We start from the raw sequence: 13,621 nt of genomic DNA on the forward strand, positions 1-13,621 counted from the left end.
AGTGAACGGTGCGGGGATAGTTACAAGTTAGTACCAGAAAGTTCCATTTTTCTACCTCATGCAACTACTCAGAAAGAATTATCTGGATAACTGAATCAAGCTTTCTTTTCCATTCCAAACAGAAGAAAACCTTTCAAACATTTGCTCAAAATGTTTTTTTTTTTAATACAAACTGTATCAGCTGTTGTTAAAAACACATTTATTTCAATTTGAAGAAACTCAAATGTTCTCCAGCATTTACAGTAATAGGCATAAATAACCTTTACATAACCGTTGACTAAATTTCTTCTGTCCCATTGCTGACCTGGACCACAGTCTTTCCTCGGGCATGACCCTTCTCCACCTTCTCCAAGGCTTGTGGAACCTGCGCAAAGCTGAAGGTTTCTTCCACAACCGCATGGATCTGCAAACAAGGAAAAGGAGTTGTAAAGTCAACTGATGCATTTTACAGGACTCTGTAAACATAACCAAAACGTGTTTCGTGTCAGTCCTTAGGTCCAAAGGTGAGTGTGAATGGTTGTGGCCTGTGACTGACTGACGTGGTAAATTCATGAAATAAAATATGGTCATTCGCATATTTATACTCCTCTGAATTAATGTGAATGCGTGTCAAGACTAAAAACACCACCGTTGGTGAGCGGTGATTTTATAAGAAGGAAGCCACAATGCAAGTGAAGCATAGCATACCTGCCCTGCATCTACCATCTCCCTTATTTCATCCAGCGCTAGACCGCTCGGTGAAAAGAATCCCCAACGGTAGTGGACTCCGTTAACAAGGTGCTGAAAGAGAGCAGAGTAAGCAAATGTTATTGTACAAGTCTGTTCAAGTTACTAAACGTTGGCGTCAGAAGGTTAGTATGTTCAAAGAGAACGAAACTGATTGGCCCATTACTCTGGTGAGGCCATTGTGGTCATTTTTGTTCCCAAATTTATCTTTTTTTCTCAGTTGCGGTTCAAGTAAGCCAAAAATGTTTTTTCAAAATGGTCTGCTCCAAGTTGAATATGCAACATAATTATCAGTCTAAGACACACAATCCCAAACTTAGTGTTAGTGTTGATTATACTGAATCTACTTGATCAGAACTTTTGTACAAAATTAAAAAAAAAAAAAAAATACAGTGGCATTTTAGGTTTGTTTCAAATACAAGGTATTGGTATATGGAGAAATGAGAATCTTAGAGGCATTTATGTAATAGCTCATAATTTGTCACTGTTTAAATGGAAATAATTTCAGATGAACGTGAAAATCATTTAATATAGACAAAAACATTATTGACAAATATGTACGTATAGCCATCACAGTGCTCTAAAAAAAAAATAGAACTTTTCTGCCGGTCAAAATAGATCTGGAAGACGGAAGCCATACCTAATCAATTTAACATATACAATGATATCGATTTAGACACCAAGTTAATGATTGTATGCATCAAAGGGTCAACTTTGGGGACGGCCATTTTTAAAATGGTGTCAGAGAACAAGGTTGGGCAGTAACTAATACATTAACAATTAATAAATTAAGTTTGATTTCAGTAATTACTTTTTGCACTAACTTAATTTAAATCATATTTCTGACATGTCAGCTGTCTCTGCACTGCACCAAAATGCCACACGAGGGCGCCAAAGTAAAACATGGCTGAACAAGTACCACTTTCAAAACGATTTCGACAGTACTTAAAGGTAGGTCAGTGTTTCTGATTGATTAGTTTAGAAGTCGCATATTGAAAACAGCCCTTGATTTCAGAACAAAATAGAGTCTTTTTTTCCCCGTACCTTGAGGGCCTTACTGGCTACAGTGACAGCGGTCTTTAGCATTCCATCAGCAATCCCCAGGGAGTCTGTGTTTTGGAGAAAGGGCGTAACTAGGGTGACGTACTTGGCGCCGCTCCACGGCTTGAGCAGATTCAGTGCCCAGCGTTCTGTGCTGCCACCGATGTTATCCAGGACCAGGTCAAACCTTCATGAGGAGGAGGAGGAGGATGGTGGGAGTCAAACGAGACATCAGTTACGCCACCAAAGGATATTTTGAGGTTAGGAGAAGGGTGAACAAGAATCAGCTCATCAACAGGTTCTGCAGAAGCCTAATGAAGATCCTCCTCATTTCAAAACTGCGTAGTGTAAAAGTACATCAAGGGGTATAGTGTGTAGAATTTTGAGGTAAAAGATTCATTTAACCCCGGGGGGGGGGAAATTGAAAAAGAGAAATACAGTATCAGATTGTATTTTTAGGCCAGATTGCCCCCGTACAACACATAAGAGAAAATGCAGGCTTGTTCTTACTTGTCCAGGGCAGCGAGCGGCACCTCAACAGGTCCGGCCGTGTAGTCCACCACATGGTCAGCTCCTAGCCCCCTGACAAAATTCTCAGCATTCTGGGAACATGTTACGGTCACATGGGCTCCCCACGCTTTTAGCATCTTAAAAACAAGAATGTCAGGATTATTTCAAAGCACATTAAGATAAGTGTGAGACTTTGCACATACTGTATACCTGGATGGCAAATGTTCCTACGCCTCCAGACCCTCCAAGGATCAAAACACTGGGAGAAAGAAGAAGAGAGAATGTGAGTGTGTGTTCTTGTTTTTGTGCATGTGTGAGCTCATTGACTCACCGTTTCTTTGCACAGTTGTCCTTTGTGAGCCCGCCGGTGTTGACGAGCGCCGACCACGCCGTGGTGGCCACGTAAGGGATGGCTGCAGCCTCTGTGTGGCTTAGTGACTTTGGTTTAAGGGACACCTGAGTGCGAAAGTACAAACGCGTATGCATCATCCTTCACAAGCAAACTCCTCCTTCTGAAATGTATTGCGTCATAAAATTCTTACCTCATTGGCGCTCAGCACAACAAACTCAGCCAAGCTTCCCTGCCTCCACGGTGGGATGGCAGCCCAAACCTGATGAACACGCACAGCCTCGAGGTTTATTTTGACTCCATGAAAAATAATCTGTTTTATTGTTTGTTGATGTCACTTACTGTAAGTGTGTTGAATGTATGACTGAAAGATGTACTGCTGCTGCTATAACATCTTAATTTCCTGCAAAGGATGAATAGGTCTATCTATCTATCTATCTATCTATCTATCTATCTATCTATCTATCTATCTATCTATCTATCTATCTATCTATCTATCTATCTATCTATCTATCTATCTATCTATCTATCTATCTAATCTAATCTATAAAAATCTAATCTATAAAAATCTAATCTATGAAAGGAGTAGCCTTTTAGGGCATCTTAGTCAAGAATTATGCTGTTACACACTCCACATCAGCCAATGTGTTAGGTGGTCATGTCAACCAATGGAAAGGATTTCACTTTTAATTTACTTATGTTAACATCCAGGACCCCTCGCCGCACTAACCAGCAGCAGCACACGGGGTGGATTTTTGCTTTGAGTAAACTTTTAAATGTATCCATGTGACCCATGACATGCTAGGTAGCTAGCGGTCCAGTGTCCAAGTTTTCAAAGTCCCTCCGTGCCAGCATGACGTAAGAGACCAAAGAGCAAAGAAACTGCCTAGATGGCCTTCATTGGTTGATTGCTTTTCAGTTTAATATAATGCTCATTAGCGCGATAAAATGTGCACAAAAATTTCCTCATTGACAACAATATGCTGTGACCCATATGCATTGAATGGGCAAATTCTGATTTGGTGGTGAGTTCCAATACCCGATTGGATATTCAACATGGGTCAGCACGTATTGTTATAGTGATAAGCAGTACTAGTTATTGGTTTAGTGCAAATGATCACATCATATAACTCATGAAAAATAAAATTTCGCCGGTTTTCTGAGTTTGTTCTGTGAAGTTTTCAACTTGAGTTTTCAACTTGAACCACGATTGCTTGTTACATGAGCAACTGTGATGCCAATTTCAATTGATACCAGGTGGCCATCTAGAGATGAATAAAACTGGCAGTTTGTTGCAATAATAATCAGAATGCCGTTTAGACTGGTGAAGGTGTATAGAACCTATTTTATTTTTTTATACTTAACGTCTTACAATGGAGATTTCAAAATATTAGCCAATTACAGTTTAGCGTATGTACAATACTTTAAAAAATGTGTGTTTACCTCATCCCTTTCTTGGAAGTATTTTACATCCAGGCCACACTCCATGACAACCCCAGACACATCCCTCCCCAGGGTGAGTGGGAACTCACTGTCTTTCTGTTTAATGTTCAGAGGGTCTCTCTTCACCGACATGGTTGCAGCACCATAACCACCTGGCACAATGAATGGAGTCATTATTGTACACAGTTTGACAGTTTCAATACAACCTCAAATTGACTTTTGTGTGACTTGAATTGGATTATACAACTCCTCTCTGAGATATAATGCTATTTAGAACATTAAAAAAACAGTGACAGGCATGTTCGGAGTGCATTTCTACTATTGTTGTAATATGGATGCATTCATACAGCATGTGGCTTCATCTGTGCAAATCCCATTGCAGAGAAAGGGAGTGCAATCTGTATTTAGGTAAAAGCACAAATATTTCAGTGTAAAAAGAGGTAAAAGTGCTGATTTAACATCATTGAGGGGAAAGTGAAAAAACAGACTGAAAAGTACTTGAGGGCACAAGTAAAAAGTAAATATAAATGTTTTGTTGCAAGCTGTAAACAAAGCTTATTCTGATAACGTGGTTCAATGAAGAATAAAGAAAACATCTCGGCACGTACGTTTTTTTTAACTAAACAGAAAAAATAAATTAGCTGACTTAACAACAGAAAAATATACACTTTACTTTTTACTTAAAATTCGTTTTACTCGCCTCTCATGCTGACGTCAATTGGGTTCAGTCCTGCTGCAAACACTTTGACAATAACCTCATTGGGGTAGTTGATGACGGGGAAGTTGGCATTCTTGGTGAACCGCAAAACATCATTGCCTCCGTATTTATCAATCACCCATGCGGGCATGACACTTCTGTAGCTGCTCGAGGTGTTGAAAAATCGGGAAAATGATCTTCTTGAACAGCTACGTTGAAATAACCACTTTCTAGCCACCACACGTCTAATAGATGCCATCTCTGGATAATTTAATTATTAACAAATTAAACTAGCGTTTGCACCCCTGTAAGAAAATATACGGTTAAACCCGCAAGCCATCACTACGCTGACATATTAAGATTTCTAAAAGCACGCCTACTTTCTGATTTAAAACACGTTCTCTCTTTTAATTATCATACTAACAAATGTGGATTTTTTTTTGTCCTTCCAAAACGAAATGCGTCTCTTGAACGTACAACCAGAAATGAGGAAGTTACAACGTCAGCCAATCAGAGCTAGGTTTGCTCCAAGCGTAACCCAATGAAACGCGGCGTTCTTATGGAACTACAATTTCCCAAACAAAAATGGCAGCCTTCATATACTGCACACCGTTGTGAAGGTTGACTGCTAAATCCTGAGTATCCTTTCGCAAATATGCTCCACCTCACTATACGAGAGGTGAGTAACACTTGTGTGTCAAATCTAACATGATAGTAAATGAACGTTGACCGCATAACTATCTGTACATATTAGTAGCTATAAATACTTAGAAATATGAAGGTTCTCAATGTTTAGCGTGTCAAATTTTCGCTGTAATATTGCGACCTAAATTTGATCAGAAGCAGCACGCAAGCTATGGATGTACTATTTGATTTTCCAGGTGTCCCTCGCATTTAGAGAAGGAAAGATCTCTCCAACTGAGCTGTGTAGAAAGTGTTTGAACCGCATCAAGCAGATCCAGCATCTAAATGCTTACATCACAGTGACAGAGGAGCTAGCCTTGAAGCAGGCTCGTGAAGCAGAGACCAGACTGCTACAAGGTGAAAGAAACATTGCCGCCTGTTAAAATGTAGCGCACCCCACATCCTACAACAATCTTTTCTGATCTACTGCAGGTGCCCCTAAAGGTCCTCTGGATGGAATCCCTTTTGCAGTCAAAGACAACTTTTGCACAAGGAACATCAGGACCACATGTGCTTCAAGGATGCTTCAAGGTATGCCTTGCAAATTTCGTGTTCATTTAAAACTATAAACAAGCTGTGTTGATTACATACTGTAATGCTGCTTGTTACAGAGTACACGCCACCATACAGTGCCACAGTAGTCCAGAAGCTCATTGACCAAGGAGCTGTTCTTCTTGGGAAGACCAACATGGATGAGTTTGCAATGGGGTCTGTTTATTTGTTTCTTTTAAAGCCACTTAAAGAAAATGAGGCAAATGAGTCACAAGTGTCAAGTGTTTTCCTTCTTTGTCTTTCAGTTCAGGCAGTACTGATGGTGCATTTGGACCGGTGAAGAATCCGTGGAGCTACGCCACTTCCTACTGTGAGCGGACAGGAACGGTACCTGACTCTGACTGGGTTATCTCTGGAGGAAGCTCAGGAGGAAGCGCAGCAGCTGTGGCTTCACAAACAAGTTATCTGTGAGGCCTCACCTAATTCAATCTCAAGGGTTCCTAAGTGAAAAAGAATGTGTGCATGGCTTGTAATACTGTTTTCATGGTAGCGCCTTGGGGTCGGACACAGGAGGTTCGACGCGCAACCCAGGCGCGTTGTGTGGGGTTGTGGCTTTGAAGCCGACATACGGACTGCTGTCGAGACATGGCCTCATACCGCTGGTCAACTCCTGTGATGTTCCAGGCATTTTGACGCGGAACGCCAGCGACGCAGCCATTGTTCTAGGTACGTTTTGCCTCCAAATGTTTTTTAATCCATAAAATCAGATGCCTTAGTAACCAGTTTTACATCAAAGTCTCTTCACAATTTAACAAGAAATTCTGCAAAAATAATCAATTTTATATTTGGGTAGATAGTGAAAATGTACTGTTTCATAGTTGTTTGATTTCATACATCCGAGGGCAGTCCAAAGACCAAACATTTGTATACTTTTTACAATTTTATGACCCATTCTGGCAAAAGCATTCTCATGTCGGCAGATGAAATTTCATGTAAATGACAAATTTATATCCCGTGTACAAAAGTATCAGATGATGAGGTTTCTCCAAAAATACCCTCCTGAAAATCTACTATTTTCACAAAAGATCGAAATTGTAATTGAAGAGTATGAAAATAAAAGAAAGGCTTAGCAAACGATGTGCTGATGTGATTTTAATGTGACTTGTTTGTTTGGTCGCCTAAACTATATTAATATAGAACAAAATTAAGTGAGATCTTGCAGCATGTTTTTTGTTTTTATTGATGTCCTTTTACAAAGGAATCACAACTAAAAATGAAAAACAGGTTGTCACGTGTTACTGTTTTGAGCAGGGGCATCGGGTGTTCCTCAAATATTTTTATTTTTATCATTCAAATGAAGTGATTTTTATAAAGCTTTCTGAAGTAGACAAAATTATTGCCAATATCTGCCAATATCTTGCCAACTTTACTTGAGTACACAACCATGCAATAGTTTCGGGTGAGCATGTGATACTATCTGGTGCGCACACGATACTATCTGGTGAGCACGCGATACTATCTGGTGAGCACGCGATACAATCTGGTGAGCACGCAATACTATCTGGTGAGCACGCGATACTACCTGGTGAGCATGCGATACTATCTGTTTTTTTTTTTTGTTGTTTTTTTTTGCATGTCCCCTTAGGGGCTCCTTTTTTTTTCGCATGTCCCTTTAGGGCAGGCATGTCCAAACCCGGTCCTCGAGGGCCACCTATCCTGCATGTTTTTGATGTTTCCGTCATCCAATGCAGCTGATTCAAATGATCAGGTTTGTTGTTAGGCTTCCGCTGACCTTGCTGATGAGCTGATCATTTGAATCAGGTGTGGTAGGAGGACAGAAACCTCTAAAACATGCCGGATAGGCGGCTCTCGAGGACTGGGTATGGACATGCCTGCTTTAGGGGCTCCGTACTAAAGAGCACAGTGACCTTCATTGTTCATAAATGGAAGATGGTTGGAACCACCAGGACTTTTCCTAGAGCTGGCCGTCCTTATGAACTGAGCGATAGGGTCGTAGACAGGGAGGCGACCAAGAATCCGAAGGTCACTCTGTCAGTACTCCAGTGTTCCTCTGTGGAGAGAGTAGAGCATTCCAGAAGGACAACCATATCTGCAGCAATCCACCAATCAGATCTGTAATATAAAGTGGCCAGACGAAAGCCCATTCTTAGTAAAAAAGAACATGGCAGCGCATCTAAAACTTGTGAAAGGCACCTGAATGACTCAAACCATGAAAAATAAAATTATCTGGTCTAATGAGACAAAGATCGAGCTCTTTGGTGTGACTGCCACACAACAGGCACCGCTCATTACCAGGTCAATTCCATCACTATAGTGAAGCATGGAGGTGGCAGCATCATGCCACGTTTTTCAGCACCAGGAATGGGCAGACTTGTCATGATAGAAAGAAACATGAATGCAGCAACATACAGACATATCATGTATGAAAACCTGCCCCATAGTGATTTTGACCTCACACTAGTTTGAAAGTTTAAATTTTTCAGCAGGATAGCGCTTAGACAAGATCTCAATGTATTTGTTTTAGACCCACTTTGCGAATGTCTTGGAGTGGCCCAGCCAGAGCCCATTCTTAAGTCTAATTGAACATCTCCGGAAAGATCTGAAAATGGCTGTGCACTGATGTCTTCTATCCAACGTGTTGGAGCTTGAGAATTACAGCAAGAATTGCAGAACTGGGGCAGTGTATTCAAAAACACTTTGAGGCTGTAATTGCTGCCAAAGGTGGATCTTAAAAAAAATGCCATGTCGTAATGGTGTATTGTGTGTAGAATTTTGAGGTAAGAGATTAATGCAGTTTGAAATGAGGCTATAATGTGACAAAATGTGGAAAAAGTTAAGTGTGTGAATACTTTCTGGATGTACAGTATATCACGTTAAAGACAACTAAGAGCAGAATTACAAATTATGAATAATAATATGTCATTTTTCCAGGATACGTCCCCTTTGTTACCAAATGTGGTTTATTGTCCTATAAAAGGCATTTCTAGGTGAATTTTAGGAAGGTTATACATTTGCTGTTTTGTAAACACCACAAGTGCTGAAACGTAACCGGAAAATCTTATCTGAGATCTTGTTGACACATCAACCAGGTGTTCTCCAAGGCCTTGACACAAAAGACTCCACAACAGTTCCTGCACCCCCGTCATCAACAGAGCTGCCTGAAAACCTAGACGTCAAGAAGCTTTGCATAGGCATTCCAAAGGTTCATTTTCTATTATTGTTTATTTGTTATTTTTTCTTGATATTCTCGTGGGGTTGGCTCGAAGAAATCATTTGGCATCCAATTTGAATCCGGTTACAAAATATGATACTAAATGGTTACTCACTCTACTAAAGGACCCTAGGATCACCTACTTTCAATATTGTTGGCCAAGCCAGTACACCCCAAAATGATGGATTTGTACTAGTTGAAATGTTAGTATAGCATAATTAAAAAAAAAAAAAAAAGCGTATCTTGTGTCCTGAAAGTAAGACAGACAAAAACTATGTCTGTCTCCCGTCGGGCTCAGGAGTTCTACGCCCCTGGACTGTCCGAGGAGACGGCTGCACAGTGGAGTCGGGTCGCTGACATGTTTGAGAAAGCTGGTGCACGTGTGGAGCAAGTGTCCCTCCCCCACAGCCAGTATTCCATTGCGTGTTACCACGTCCTGTGCTGCGCTGAGGTGGCGTCTAACATGGCGCGTTTCGATGGCCTGCAGTATGGTATGAGAACCAACATGAAGTGCTTTCATACACCACACACATCAGGTTGCACAGGAAATCTGTGTTTTTAGGTGGTGTTCCTTGAAAAGCTTGAGGGGAAATTCCCCTATACCCTCACTCAGGCACAAGTATTGAAGTTTCATGATGCTGAAGATGGTAATGCAGCTTTATACCCCATTGATCAGGCCATCGTAGCGAAACGGACAGTTCTACAGAGGCCATGTATGCCACCACACGACATGAGGGTTTCAATGACGTTGTGAGAGGCAGGATATTGTCCGGAAACTACTTCCTGCTCAAACAGTAAGACATTTTCTTTTCTTACCATTCAAAATAAGATGAACTGATTGGTATAAAATCCAGTGATTTAAAGTAACTAAGTACAAATACTTCATTACTGTACTTGGAGTAAAATTTGCCTGTACTTTGTACTTCTAGAAGAATGTTTTTTCTGACTTTTTATTTTTACACCCTACATGAAAACCCAAGTATCGTATTTTCTACCCGCTACTTGTCTTTCAGCATCTTCGCGCAAATGACTTAAAACGCATTTGACCAATCAACCTGGCTTATTTAAAAAACACACACACAAGTACGTCACACGACTGTCAGAGCCACATAACCTGTAGGGCAGAGAAATTGGTAGGTCCCCTCGAAGCTAGCGTCGAATAAGACACAGACAATGCCGAAGAAGCAGAAGCTCGGGGGGGCTAACAAAACGTTTCCAACCTTTCTTTCCAATGTCCGTTGATCTCCTAACCATAATATGGAAGATGAACAGTCTCATTTGGGCAAAACTTTTTTTTTTTTTTCAACCAATGGCAAAGTACATCAATGAATAAGTGATGAATGATGTAGCTGTGCTCACAAACTACTGCTACCCCTCCTCCCACCCATTCCCACATTGCATTGCAACTGTTCTTAAAGGACCAGCCCCAGTCTTTGTTGTCACACGGTTCATTCTGCCCACACACCACCCCCTCCCGCACATGTAAATCTCCGCACAGCGCCTTCATTTGAACAAGATTGTGTATTAAGGCTGTTAGACTGCTTCAGACTCCATGTTAGGACTGAGTGTGGGAGTGCTGCAGTACTGTGTGAAGTGACTGAAAAGTGGTGTGAAAAGTGGCGGTCATGAAGCATTATATTTTCCGTTTCTACTCCAGTATTGTAACATTTTCCTCCCACTTTTTCAGGAACTACGAGCACTATTTTGTGAAAGCCCAAAGGGTTCGCCGGCTGATTGCGGACGATTTCAACCGCGTGTTCAGCTCGGGTATTGACGTGCTGCTGACACCCACCACCCTCTCAGATGCTCCACGTTACTCCGACTTCACGCAAGAAGACAACCGAACACGCAGTACACAGGAGGATATCTTTACCGTTCCGGCCAACATGGCAGGTACAGTCATTGATTGCTATAAGTAGAACTCAAGTAGTATTTAGGTGGGCCTGTACTGCTCCATACACAATAACCAACTCTTGATTTACATTACAGCCATAACCACTAGGCTTTCAGAACCACAATACTTTATTCATATTGCCCATTGCGGAATAATTGCCACGCGTGTGGCGGGAAGCTGACTATTTCAACTCAATTTTAAACTATTCAAAGCAACTTTGTGTTGTAAATTTGTTTTGTGCAAGAAACCTTTCCTGACTTGTTTTTCTTCATGTCATTCAAGTCAGTTTTCTTGTTATCACCCTCCTAATTAACTTGTAATCATGCTTAAGATCCTAATCATCACCTTTGCATGAAATGTCCTTCAGCTCTCACTTTTCCTCACTGCAGGTCTCCCTGCTGTTTCTGTGCCAACTACCTTATCCAGAAGAGGCCTTCCCATTGGTTTACAGCTCATAGGCCCCTCCTTCCGAGACAAGAAGCTGCTTGGTGTTGCCCAGTGGATCGAAAAGAGGGTTGGGTTTCCCTCCATCACTGACTTTGAGGAATCCAACAGGCAGAGTTCCAGTTACAATATTAGCATTGCGGGGGGTCAGAGATGACCACCATTATTCTCTGTTGAACAACATAGGTGAATCAAAACCAATCACAGTTTACAAATGCCACTACTATTATGGAATGGTGAAGCTAAAGTAACAGGAAAATGCAACTTGTTCTATATGGAAAATGTACTTCAAGTTTTAAAATCATGTATGAATGATAATCATGTATTAGAAATTGAGGGGTTTTTTTTCTTTCCTTTTCTTTATGAACACACTAAAGGAAAAGACTGTTGACAAATGTCGGTAGTTATTTAAATTTATAGACTGTATAAAGTGGCGCTGTCAATGGAAAGCATGAATTTTTAATTCAGTACTGTTTCAAATACATGTACATACATTTATTAAAACTATTTAAACCATTGAACCATTGAAAATCATTGATTATTCAAGACTACAACAGTTTCAATTGTACCAAAAAAGGACTGTTATCTCTAGGAATTAGCTGAGCATCCATCCTTTTTATGCTCCCGGAGCAGGGGTGCTCAATGTGTCGACTAAAATCGAGCACTAAAGTTGTACTGGTGGATTGCATAACATTGTGTGACATGCCATGTATGTAACAGGTGATGTTCGACAACAGTTTTTTGCACACAGTCTTTAAAAAGGCCCTGCACCTTCCCATCTTGTGGCAAAAAAAAAAATGGGCACCCCTGAGCTGGAGCTTCTCCCAATATATACTGGACAAGTGGAAGAATACAACCTCAATTGGCCAATTGTCAACCACGGCCTGGTGCACATCTCTATGAACAACCATTAACAGTCACTGATATTTTAAAACTTCCCTATAACTAAAAACGCTTGCTTTAGGAAGCCCAGGGCATCGACATAAACTCTCCACTGTATGGCATACACCCACGATACCAATGGGCATATGTCGATGATTAATTCTGAATTTTACTACATAATAACAATCTATCACAACTTATTCTCAACAGTTGAATCAAAAGGCAAAGTTGGGTGGAAGACTCATTACAAATTAGGTCTGTAAAATGTCTAAAAGTAGGTGACAATGGGCATGCCTATTTTAGAGAGCAAGAGGAAGAAAAAAACAAGAGTAACTTGGTTTGAAGTGGAGCAAATGAACACGAAAATGTGCAACTTAAAGTGTCACTGTTAAAAGTGCCATGGGAGCTCTGATGAAATGAATCCAGCCATCCTGTTACAGAGCTGCAAAGGTGCTAAAAGGAGTGTTTACAGAAACTCAAAATAACCTGCTCCCTGGTAACTTAAGGTCACAAATAACCTTGACCTGTTCCCTTTTGAATCAATTCGAATATGCCTACTGGGATATTTCACATTTTAAATAGTAATGTTTTGTATAGGGGGACCAATTCCTCAAGCCAATTTTTGTGCACTTCTTCAAATAGGCCCAGTAAATAATATACTGTATGTGCTGAGTTCAAACAGACCTGTCATATTTGCATAGTTAAAATTGTACCTCTTCAAATCCTGAAATCCCAGCTCACAGTTTCTACATTTAGCTTACTAGCTAAATGTAGGAAACTCCAACTGAGCAACACTGCGTACGCTGTGAAAAGCCTGTCCCTAGAATCTCGGGACAGCCTAGTGCACCTAGTGGACCTAGATTGATGCACTTATTAGGGTTGTGTTGTCTTCAGTCAGCATTTAACAACACAAGCTCAAATCCGACAGAAAATTTTGCTGTCACGTGCTAAACGTCACATTTGTGTAATTTTGAGGACACCTGCATAATTTCATGAAACATTATAAACAGTGAAAAGCGTCTACATCAGTAGAACTACCTGTAAAAGAAAAAAAAAAAAGAGCTTCAGGTTCATTAGTTATGGATGAACTGAAAGGCCTACACCGCTAATGTGCAGAATGAGGGCATGTGCGGTGCTAATTTGTCATTTCCAAAAAATGAGGTAGTGACAGTTTCCTGAGTGACAAGTGAGCCACATGCACTCAACACCAAAAGCAGGTCACTCTAA

At 40.7% G+C, this 13,621-nt stretch overlaps 2 protein-coding genes across 2 annotated transcripts; one reads left to right on the forward strand and one right to left on the reverse strand.

The window, feature by feature from the left end:
- Window positions 1–182: 182 nt before the first annotated feature.
- On the reverse strand, window positions 183–5,257 carry rtn4ip1 (reticulon 4 interacting protein 1). Its single transcript, XM_088432863.1, has 9 exons — window positions 4,770–5,257; window positions 4,070–4,221; window positions 2,820–2,888; window positions 2,609–2,733; window positions 2,488–2,536; window positions 2,278–2,414; window positions 1,771–1,954; window positions 688–780; window positions 183–403 (listed from the first exon to the last, which is right to left on the reverse strand). The coding sequence occupies exons 1-9, from the start codon at window positions 5,023–5,025 to the stop codon at window positions 278–280; spliced, it is 1,191 nt and encodes a 396-aa protein (XP_088288989.1). The 5' UTR covers window positions 5,026–5,257; the 3' UTR covers window positions 183–277.
- A 91-nt stretch (window positions 5,258–5,348) lies between these two features.
- qrsl1 (glutaminyl-tRNA amidotransferase subunit QRSL1) lies at window positions 5,349–12,033 on the forward strand. The gene is made up of 11 exons (XM_088432862.1): window positions 5,349–5,445; window positions 5,648–5,807; window positions 5,883–5,981; window positions 6,062–6,158; window positions 6,248–6,409; window positions 6,493–6,668; window positions 9,053–9,165; window positions 9,473–9,665; window positions 9,851–9,968; window positions 10,862–11,067; window positions 11,458–12,033. Exons 1-11 carry the CDS (start codon window positions 5,422–5,424, stop codon window positions 11,667–11,669), a joined length of 1,560 nt encoding a protein of 519 aa, XP_088288988.1. The 5' UTR covers window positions 5,349–5,421; the 3' UTR covers window positions 11,670–12,033.
- Window positions 12,034–13,621: the final 1,588 nt, after the last annotated feature.

Source organism: Hippichthys cyanospilos, chromosome 14 (assembly GCF_059441005.1).
Source record: "Hippichthys cyanospilos isolate Australia breed blue-spotted pipefish chromosome 14, RoL_Hcya_1.0, whole genome shotgun sequence".
NCBI lineage: Eukaryota > Metazoa > Chordata > Actinopteri > Syngnathiformes > Syngnathidae > Hippichthys > Hippichthys cyanospilos.

What these genes read in the sequence shown, in the direction of transcription:
- qrsl1 (XM_088432862.1), top strand. Translation starts at nt 5,422, where the DNA reads ATGCTCCACCTCACTATACGAGAG. An exon ending in TCCACCTCACTATACGAGAG is followed by an intron (nt 5,446 to 5,647) that starts GTGAGTAACACT and finishes TTGATTTTCCAG; the next exon opens with GTGTCCCTCGCATTTAGAGA. An exon ending in AGAGACCAGACTGCTACAAG is followed by an intron (nt 5,808 to 5,882) that starts GTGAAAGAAACA and finishes GATCTACTGCAG; the next exon opens with GTGCCCCTAAAGGTCCTCTG.
- rtn4ip1 (XM_088432863.1), bottom strand. Translation starts at nt 5,025, where the DNA reads ATGGCATCTATTAGACGTGTGGTGGCTAGAAAGTGGTTATTTCAACGT. An exon ending in AATTGACGTCAGCATGAGAG is followed by an intron (nt 4,222 to 4,769) that starts GCGAGTAAAACG and finishes TCATTGTGCCAG; the next exon opens with GTGGTTATGGTGCTGCAACC. An exon ending in GACAACTGTGCAAAGAAACG is followed by an intron (nt 2,537 to 2,608) that starts GTGAGTCAATGA and finishes TCTTTCTCCCAG; the next exon opens with TGTTTTGATCCTTGGAGGGT.